Source organism: Solanum tuberosum, unplaced genomic scaffold (genome assembly GCF_000226075.1).
Source record: "Solanum tuberosum cultivar DM 1-3 516 R44 unplaced genomic scaffold, SolTub_3.0 scf00245, whole genome shotgun sequence".
Lineage (NCBI taxonomy): Eukaryota > Viridiplantae > Streptophyta > Magnoliopsida > Solanales > Solanaceae > Solanum > Solanum tuberosum.
Genome location: NW_006239167.1, coordinates 960,782 through 971,735, shown reverse-complemented (window position 1 = coordinate 971,735; position 10,954 = coordinate 960,782). Strand labels below are relative to the sequence as shown.

General features: G+C 41.0%; 1 protein-coding gene across 1 annotated transcript; it reads left to right on the top strand.

Annotated features, from left to right (window-relative positions):
- The first annotated feature begins 415 nt into the window (after positions 1-415).
- Positions 416-934, top strand: LOC107062568 (RNA-directed DNA polymerase homolog). Its single transcript, XM_015313356.1, has 2 exons — positions 416-729; positions 772-934. Exons 1-2 carry the CDS (start codon positions 416-418, stop codon positions 932-934), a joined length of 477 nt encoding a protein of 158 aa, XP_015168842.1.
- Positions 935-10,954: the final 10,020 nt, after the last annotated feature.

Sequence of the window (10,954 nt, the reverse complement as noted above, 5' to 3'; positions counted from 1 at the left end):
GGGAGCCTTAGAATAGGGTGTTGGGTCCTCCGCCCAAGCCCTAAATTGAAGAACCACCTCAGTTGGAATTAAAAACATTGCTTGCTCACCTCAGGTATGCATTTTTGGGTTAAGATAAAACTTTACCGGTTATTTTATCTCTAGCATTGTCTGATGCACAGGTGGAAGCAACATTAATCATCCTAAAGAAGAGGAAAGCAGTTTTGGGTTGGCAAATGTCCGACATCCATGGGATTAGTCTCGCCTTGTGCATGCATAAAATATATATTGAGGAAGGGCTTAAGCCGAGTGCACAACACTAGCGGAGACTAAATCCATTGATGAAGGATGTAGTAAGAAAATAGGTGATCAAGTGGTGACTAATGAGAAGAATGAGGTAATCCCCACAAGAACAGTGACTGGGTGGCGGATTTGCATGGACTACAGGAAGTTGAACGACGCCACTAGAAAGGACCATTATCCGGTACCTTTCATTGATAAAATGTTGGATATGTTGGCAGGACATGAGTACTATTGTTTTCTTGATGGCTACTCAGGGTACAATCAGATTGTTATTGCACTAGAGGACCAGGAGAAGACCACCTTCACTTGTCCGTATGGCACATATGCGTTCAAGCGCATGCCATTCGGCTTGTGCAATACCCCGGCCACATTTCAGAGATGCATGATGACAATCTTCCATGATATGGTGGAGGATTTTGTTGAAGTTTTCATGGACGACTTCTCGGTGTTTGGTTAGTCTTTTGAACTTTGTTTGACTAATCTTGACAGATTTGTTGCTAGGTGTGAAGAGACAAATTTGGTGATAAACTGGGAGAAATGTTACTTTTTGGTTCGAGAGGGAATTGTGTTGGGACACAAGATCTCCAAAAATAGGCTGGAAGTTGACAAAGCCAAAGTAGAGGTTATTGAGAAGTTGCCACCCCCATCATAGTGAAGGGAATTAAAAGCTTACTAGGACATGCTGGGTTTTATACGAGGTTCATCAAGGTCTTCTCTAGGACTGCAAGACCCATGTGCAACCTGTTAGAGAAAGAGATCAAATTTGTGTTTGATGAGAAGTGTTTGCAGGCATTTGAGTTGCTAAAGAAAAAGTTGATAAAAACTCCTATTTTGGTTGCTCCAAATTGGGAGCTTCCATTTAAGCTTATGTGTGATGCCAGTGACATAACAGTTGGGGCAGTGCTTGGACAACAGAAAGATAAGATGTTTCATTCCATCTATTATGCAAGCAAAACACTTGATGTAGCCTAATCAAATTATACTATTACTGAGAAGGAGATGCTGACATTACTTTTCGCGTTTGATAAGTTCAGATCATACTTGGTGGGAACCAAAGTTATAGTCTACATTGATCATGCTGCAATTCGATATTTGTTTAACAAGAAGGATGCCAAGCCAAGGCTGATTAGGTGGATTCTGCTACTACAAGATTTTGATCTAGAGATAAGAGATGGGAAGGGAACTAAGAACCAGATAGCTGATCATCTGTCCAGACTGGAGGATTCATCTCATGTGAAAAATGAGGGGCAGATTCGTGAAGAGTTTCCTGATGAGCAATTGCTTTCTTTGGACTTTGCTCAAGTGCCTTGGTAGGTTGATATTGCGAATTTTCTGGTGAGTGGTTTATTTCCACCTGGGGCCTCAACACATCGAAAGCAGAGGCTGAAGTATGATGCACACTTCTATATATGGGATGAGCCCTTCTTATTCAAGCAGGGACCTGATCAGATGATGCGAGGTGTATAGCTGAACATGAGGTAACACAAGAGTTGGAGAGTTGTCAATCTGGCTTCTTTTGGCCTACTCTTTCTAAAGATGCAGCTATGTTTGTGAAGGGTTGTGATCAGTGTCAGAGGATGGGCACCATTTCGAGAATGCATGAGATGCCTTTGAGCAATATATTGGAAGTGTAAATCTTTGACGTCTGGGGGATAGACTTCATCGGACCATTCCCATCGTCCCATGGTAATCAATACAACTTAGTCGCAGTGGACTACGTGTCAAAGTGGGTGGAGGCTATTAAATTTCCATCCAATGATTCAAAGGTGGTCATGAAATTCATTTGAAAGCACATTTTCACCAGGTTTGGAATTCCAAGGGCTATGATCAGTGATGGAGGTACACATTTTATTAATAGTTCAGTGCAAAATCTGTTTGCCAAATATGGGGTGAGACATAAGGTGGCTACAACATATCACCCACAAACCAGTGGGCAGGTGGAAATGTTTAATAGAGAAGTCAAGCAGATTCTCCAGAAGACGGTGAATGCCAAAGAAAAGATTGGAATGACAAGATAGATTACGTATTGTGGGAAAACCGGAATGCATACAAGACACTGATAGGGACTTCTCCTTATCAAATGGTATTCGGAAAAACTTGACACCTACTAACTGAATTGGAGCATAAGGCATATTGGGTGATTAAAAAGCTAAATCTGGATGCTAAGTTAGCCGATAGGAAGAGAATAACACAGATGCACGAATTAGAGGAGTTTAGGCTTCACGCCTATGAGAACGCTAAGTTGTACAAATAGAAGACCAAGAGGTGGCATGACAAGCATATTGTGTCACGCACCTTTGAGTTTGGTCAATTAGTGTTGTTGTTCAACTCAAGGTTGAAGTTGTTCCTCGAAAAGCTTCGGTCTAGCTGGAGTGGTCCTTTTGAAGGGGTGAGGATGACTCAACATGGTGCTATAGAGTTAAGGAACAAGGACAAGAGTTCTACTTTCCTTGTGAATGGACAAAGGGTCAAACACTATTTCAGAAATGTTGTGGATCACGAACTTGAAGTGCTCACTTTAAATGACGAATGAGTCATGAGATAGGTCGTGTCGTGATGTTAAATCAGGCGCTACACGGGAGGCAACCCATGACCCCTTGTAATAGTTAGGATTTATTTACTTTTGTTTTGATATTTCAATTCCTAGGAATTAGCCACAAAAAGATGATAGATCGAGAAAAATACAAAAAAATGAGTTGTGCCACGACTAAAACTAAGGCGCTGGATGGGAGGCAACCCATTATGTTTTAACTAACAAGTGTTGAGCTTGATGTGTGCAGGAATAAGAAATTTTGATTCAAGGCAGCTCCGTGAAGGAGCCACATCGCGGAGATGGGGGTAAATTTCACCTCACCTGGATTTAATATTCCAGGATGAGGTAGAGGGGTCTGTGTACTTGGCGCGTCGTGGAGGGTGCCTGGAATTTTGATTTCGATGGTAAGTTACTTTTACGACAAAAAAAAGGCAGCTCCGTAATAGAGCCGCGTCGCGGAGCAAGGGTCAAATATTGGCCTCACCTGGAATTTTAGGACTCCGTGCCATCCCCGTGTCGCACCCAGGTAAGTCTAATTTTACTTTTCATTAGGTAAACGGGTTTTACCCATTTTTCTTTCAAATAACCCGATCCATCCCATTCTTAACCCATAATTTCGGTCCCCTAAACCCATTTCACTCAAATTTCACACAATTTTTCCCTCCCCTTGGCTTGTGCGACTGCTCTCGTTCCCTCCGTATTACGCAACAACACCCATTCGTCTCCCCTCCGTTGTTTCTGAAATTACGCAGCGCCAGGTATGAATTTTCATTTTGTTCATGTGATATTGGGCATGCTTGAGTATATGCTGCTATGGGTTGATGTTTGCTTCTATTATGGAGGTTTGGTCATATATTTAATGTTTGTCGAATGCTATGGGTGATTTAATATAGGTGTTTCGAAGTCTTAAGTAGAAACAACTTATTGTTATTTGAATTGGGGCTGGGTAATCTATTTTTTTGGGTGGATGTTGTGCTTGTTCATGATCTGAGGTAATTGGGGAAATGAATGAACATGTTGTTCTAAAGCATGGGGTGTTACTTTTGGGTGGAACTGGTCTGTTTCATGTAGGTGATCAGGTGATTTCGAAATTTTGAGTAGAATTACTTGACTTATGTGTGCTTGTGATTATAAAGAACTGTGCGTGAGTTGGGAGTTCCTGAATCTGCCTAGCAGAGGAATGGTTTGTTATGTGGTTCAAAGTGGTGGAATTTTGCATTGGTTAGGAGGTAGTTCAAATTCTTGAGTAACACGAATGGTATATGCTTGAATAAAATAAATTGCTTCTTGTAACTTTTGTGGGAATTCGAAGTCTGAGTAGAAAGTCTTTTTGATCGTGATGGAGTGGTGATTAGGTTTGAATTTGTTGCATCTGTTGGTTGTTATGAATTCTTGAGTAGCACCGATAATTGTATGTATGATTAGGAAGGAGTAGTGGTTGATGTTTTTTCTGTGTTGTAGTTTTGTATGCCTGTGGGAAGTTTGAGTACCTAGGCTTCTGATTACTTTGAATTAAGTGTGGGGTGGTGTGCGCACACCACTCATATTTTTATCATTGTTTTGTAGTCTTTTGGGCAGAACTATGTTATGTTTGTAGGTAATCATGCCAAGTTCACAAAGACCCGAAAAGGAAGTGGACACTTCGAGCCATAGGAAACGTGTTCGAAGTGGGAATGTCCTACCCATACCGGCAGTTTCAAAAGGCCAAACTAGGCGGTTCGGGGTTAAAAGTGTAACCAAGGAAGGGAAGGTGTGGTATAAAAAACACACCGAGGCCACTTACTTTTCTGATGTTTGTATTAATAGGGACAACCTGGCGCGTGAGTTTCCATTGATCCTGAGGCGGATTAGGGAGCTAGGGATGGAGTTCATCTTCACTGAACCAGCAGAGTGCGACTTGCACACAGTCCGAGAGTTTTACGCTAATTGGGCACCTGAGGCACGATCCCATTATGGGACGGTGTGAGGTAGGAATGTACCCATCACTCCCACAAGTATAAATGATATATTGGGTACACCGCAGGACACGGACCCTCTTGTTCTGACAGGGTCGAACATACTCCCTCCATACTAGGCCATCCGATACACTCTGTGCGGTCCACAGTCCATGGTACAATGGACTAAGCATAGTGGGAAGAGATATCATCAATCTCTTCCCTATGCTCACATGCTTCGGGAGACGCGCGTTTGGTTGAAAGTTGTAATGAACTATCAGATATCGAGATTCCACTACACTAACATTACTCGTGACAAGGTATGTTTAGTATATACCTTGATGACCGGCACAAAGCTGAACATTTGAGCTATTGTGAAATCTGATATGCGTAAGGCCCGGGTTTACAAAGGGCACATGTATGCTTTTTGTGGTTTGATTACACAGATGTGTCGTGCTGCAAGTGTTCCTGAAAATATATGGCACCCTTATATCCAGTGTCGGTGGACATTTCTCGGACAAAGGGTCCTGACACTAAGTTTGGCCTAACTCTCACCACTGTTTAGCGCTATCGACACGATGAGTTGATTATGGCCAGGATGTATGGTTTAGAGATGTTGCGCCATCAAAATGGCTGAGAGGTTTCTACTGACATGCAGTTGGGCGAGGTTGCGAGGCTCTACCCTCTGAATGACCATGGTAAGACACTACTTGGCATTGGTCCTGAGTTTCGTGAGTCGGTCGATAATGATATTCCGACCGATGAGGAGAACGTGCTCACTAGCTCAGATGTGGAGTCCGACTCGGAAGAAGAGGTAGACCCAGATCAGGCCGGTGATGAGGCTGTAGGGGGTGATATGATGGAAGACTGATGAATGAGTGTTTTCACCTTACCTCTTGAACTATTCTAAAATTTTGTGCAAACACTGGGGACAGTGCTATTGTATAAGTGTGGGGTGAGGGGTGAAAAACATATATGGTCTGTATATATATTTTTATTGTTGAACATTGTTAGATTATGTTTTGTCTTTAGTTTGTTTAATTTTGGGTTCCTTGGAGGTTGTTTTCAGTTCTTTGGCCAAGGATAGTCTATTTGAACCGTACAAAATACAAAAAAGATTTTGTCTTTGTAGGATATAGTCAGTAATCGTAGTTGAGTCACGTTGCCCAATGATAGATGGATGACTACCGTCTTAAGGGTAATTTCGTCATTGAGTCTTAGGTTGGGTTGTGCTGAAGCTGAAATTCCGAAAGGATTATGTATGAAAAGCATGTTTGAAATGAGTATATGAATGTTGTTGAATTTTTTTTTGTATATGACTTGAATGATGCAACTTAAGCTTAATTTGAATCTTGTGCATGCTCTGATTGTATTGATGTAATTGATCCATTCTGAATATGACTTGTGCCATGAGTGGTGAGTTGTTGGAATATCCATGAATGCATCTGAGTCTAGAACTTGCCCGGCTTGTTATTGAAGCGAAATACAAGTGTTGTTGTATCTAGGAGATGATAATATGCCTTCTTTGAATTGTCTGGAAATTTTAGCCTTTCAGAAATAATATCCCTAGTATAGCCCAATTGAGCCTTTTTAGCCTTGATTTTGTTCTAACCCACATAATGAAACCGAATTCCTTTTATTGATATAATTAGCTGATCCCAAATCTTTAATGCACTATATTAGGAGGAATAGTGAAAACAGAGGAAAGAGTAAATATGGTGGAATTGTTTAGTTTGTTGGGGAAGAGTGAAAAGAGGAGGTAATTGTATACCCTATGAGAGTAAATTTGAGATTGGCCCTAGTCCTTGGGACATTGTGCACTTCGAATAAGGTTAAAAACCTAAGTTTAAGGTGGCTAACTTAGTGCTTACCTTAATGATGTCCCTGGCCCTTACAATGGCATTGTGCACCTTAGCTCGAGAGAGATCTCTAAGTCAAGGGTGGCTATTGATGAGTGTCAAAAAAATAAATAAAGGGGCAAGTGAGAAATAAAGGCAAGGTTGGTAACACTAGTGGAAACCTATGACGTCTGGGGGCTAAAGAGGAAGAAAAAGTTGTGAATGTAAGAAGAAAGTTGAATATGGTGCATTAGGGAGGATAAGTCACTAATTTTATCTAAATAAATCCTTCCTTACCTTGAGCCTACATTACAACCGGAACAAGTCCTATTTGATTTTGAGCATAACACACTTTATTAGTAGAGATGTACACAATGGGAAAGCTTATGGTTCTCAATGCATACATGTTTGATGTTGCTGTTGAGTGAGAGTGTACCTTGGTTGCAAAGTCCTTAAAATATATTCAGTTTGCTGAATTGAGTGTGTGGACTATTCTTTGGAGTGAGGGGCACTTGTTGTATGAAGGATAGGTGATACGTAATAGTGCACATGTTGTTGAATCCGTTGGTTGCAAAAAGTTGTCAAGTCAATTACAAGGGTCATGCCTACTTTGAATGAAATCATGCCTGTGTAACTGTTTACAAATCCTTGGAAGAAAGTGGCGGATGCACAAATACCATAGTAGTGAGTCTAGGTCTAGGAGTAGTCAGTAAGTATTCGAGGACGAACAAACCTCTAACTGTGGGGTTGTCATCTTAGGCATATTTATATGCCTAGAAATCTAATAATGCCCATATTTAAGCTAAGTTTGAATTCAATATGTAAAGTTTATAGTCTTATAGAGTCTTTTGGTTGTGTATGAGCTAACCAACATGATTAGTTGTGTATGTGAGCTTAATTGGAGAAACGAGCTCAAAAATGGACAATGGGGAACCCAAAAGATCCGAGTCGAAAACAAGCAAGGAATAAGATTGAAAAAATGCCATTCAAGGCAACTTCGTATCCTTTCCGCGTCGCGGAGAGTAATTTTAGTTTGGCTCGTGAAATGACGAATTGAGGCAGAGCTCTCCGTGTAGCAGCCGCATCGCGGAGGGGTACATTTTCTCGCACATCAAATTATAGATGTGTCTCCACATCGCGAAGAGCGTTAAAGAATTAATTAACGAGAAGCGACTTTGAGGCAGAGCACTCCGTAGAGTGCACGTGTCGCGGAGAGGTGAAATTATACGCGAATGGGAAATTAAAGATTCCTCCGTGTCGCACTCCTGAGCCCCAATTTTTGGCCGTTTCAACATTTAGTATAAATAGGTCGTGATTTTATTTTATTAAGGAATTCTTTTTCTGGGTTTTGAAGAATGACGACTTGGGAGAATGTTTTCACCATTTTTAGGGTTCTTTCCTAAACTCTTTTCCTTTCGATCTCTTTATGTTTATTGAAAATTGTTTGATCGTATCTTGGATTATGAGTAGCTAAGTACCCTAGTTCTAGGGTTGTGGCTACAATTTGATTGTAATCTATTAAGTTTTCATTGGGTTAATATCAATTATCATGAATCTTTCTTATGGGAAGTTGTATATTGTTGTTTGTAAATGTTGGTAATATTGTATATGTTTGAATTCATGCATGTGATATTTGATGTTGTATTTACCGGAGTTGTTATATAGTTATGAAGTCTTGTGCTTAGTGAGTATTATATGATGAGTAACGGGATATGTACCTTGATGTTGGGTGATCCGAAAGGGAACAACCAAATCAGGACGTGGTACGGTAAGTAGGAAGTGAAGGTTGCAAGAATTGTTAATAACCGTGTAAAAAGGTGTCGTGTGTAGTATTGAAAAGGAGTGGGATTAGTGTTCGTGACATAATTACTTAGGAGGAATTCACTTTGGAGATAAAGGAGTTGTGGTTAGTAGAAAACTTGACGTGATGTATTATGTGGCCAAGTCTGGGAATTATGGAGGGCTAGTAAGGGTGCGACGAAAGTAGGTTGGTTGGTAAAGTGGTTAGTAGTTAGAGTGCTAGTGGAATTTGGAGGTATTTTCGAGAGAAAGTAAAGGTGGAGAAGCGAGGGGTGTTATAACATATTCTTATTGTTGAATTTCTTATATTGTGCGGTGGGCGTCGGGTTGACTGATGAAGCCTACTAGTACGTGTGTTTGTACTGATACTACTCTTGCTATGTCTTTTGACATAGTCTGGATGTAGGATTGGTGACGTTTCATTAGGTGAAGACGAAGACAATCTCCAGTAGCTTCTATCATTTCTTCCGCATGGTGGGAGATGTGTCATTTATCATATTGTCCAGTTGAACTCTTAGTACCTCTTGTACATGTTAAAACTAGATTCTTGGGGGTGTTATTTACTTTACAAGTACTGATTAGTAATTATTTCAAAAGATTTTATTGAAAAAGGATTTGTGTTCCTCATTTAATTTCGTATTTCGTAAACTTCCACACGTTTTAATTTTTAGGATATGAGGGTTCTCCTACTTAGGTGTTAGAGTGGGTTCCCGCATGGCCCGATGGGTTGGGTCGTGACAATTGATATCAGAGCCCAGGTTACCGGTCTCCTAGTACAAGAGCAAAATGTGTAATAGACTCCTGCGGATTGGTGTGTTGACATCCATACCTAATCTTCAGGAAGCTATGAAGCATTCTAGGAAGTTGCCTCATCCTTTCTCTCATTTCGTGCGAGTGTCACTTGTGGTATAAGTTGAGTCCAATTGATATCTCCCGATTCCAATTGGTATCTTAACGAAGTAGACTGGAAGTCGTGGTTACGACTGGAGGGATATAATCAATAGTTAATTGGAACTAAGAAGGTTTTAATTGGTATCTTGCCTTAAGGGTTGTATAAGGCAAAGATGCTCAAAAATGACCATCTATGGGACGAACTAACCAAATAAAGTGAAATTGTTGTGATGCGTGGTTATAACAGTGAATGTGTGCTTCTTGTTGTTTGAATTAACTATGAAGGTGTGCTCCTTGTTGTGAGAAATGACTGCTTATGTGGAAGTATTCTTGGGTGTCTATTTTTACTGATGATGTGAAGGTATTATGGTTGGTGCGTACAACAGGATTAAGGACACACTGTTGCGTGTCTGGACGTGTTATTAGTAAATTGTTGTTTGAGTTGTTAAAGTATGCAAGTATAATTGCCTGAACATCGTGAAACCCGTTGAGGTAAGAATTTATAACTGAGTTAATGCAAAGGTCTAGATAGTCTACGAGCGATTGTAAGCCGAAATCTAGGCGCGTGCTGCGACCAACTAGTAATAATGTGAATGTCCGGGTGTATCTTGGGGATGTGTGGGTTGTGATGCCGAGTTGTTTAGAACGAGCGGGTTCGGGTATCGTGTCGCATAACTTGGAAAGTTTAGAATTTTGAGTGAATGGTAAAACGGGAACATTCGAAAAATATAAAAGAGCGAAAAAGGACCCAGAAATTATAGCCTGGGTTCTGGTCCAGTCTGAGCCGTTGGGGCGAGATTACTCCCGCCAAAGCGAGGCCGCTAGAGCGGGGTTATTTCCGCCAAAGCGGGTCAGGGCGAGGCAAAATTTCAACCCTGCCTCCCCTGTTTCCCTTAGTTACAGGTTTCCAACCCCGAAGCGGATCCGTGTGATTTTATGCCAGCCCTTTCAGTGTTCAGCAATCTAGGTATAGATTATAATGCCTGTTAATTAAATTAGAGTTGTATAGAATAGCAAAAACAAGCATCCATGTGCTACAAAACTTAGGTGAAGGAAAAAAATAAAAACTGAGTTGTCCAAATTACAAGGTCAGAATCCAGGTCCTTTAGGGGTTTCACGCCAGCCAGGCCTCTTTCAGCATCGGGAACTCTGTAAATTCCTTTGGATCTAATTGAGGAATCTCCTTTCCAGGGGCAACATAAGTAAAGATGGCCTTGATAGTCTTCCACATCTGGATCATCAGACGATCCCTATCCACCCCTTTCTTCCTCTCCTAGCGCAACTGGCGACGGAGCATCTCGACCTCTAAGACAGTGCTGGGTGGAACCGAAGTGAGGTTACCGTAGGCGCTCCCCTTTTTCTTTTGGACGGTCTCCAGATCTACTTCGACCTGTGCACCCGAGAGTGGGTCCTCGTCGTCCGTATCCACGGCCGCCTTTGTAACGACTTGGAAAAATGATAGGTTAAGCAAGAGCCTATGACTTTGTGTTGACTTTATAATGAGGTTCTATGAGGGGTTTTTATGTAATTTCGTTTTAATTGTTTATTATGTAGGGTTGATTTTAAATGGTTTTGGGTCTTAAAACATTCCTTTAACTCATTATTTTTCCCAAATCAAATCCCAAGTTCTTTCTCTCTCTATATCTCTCTCTAACTCAAGGAAGAAGAAGAAGAAG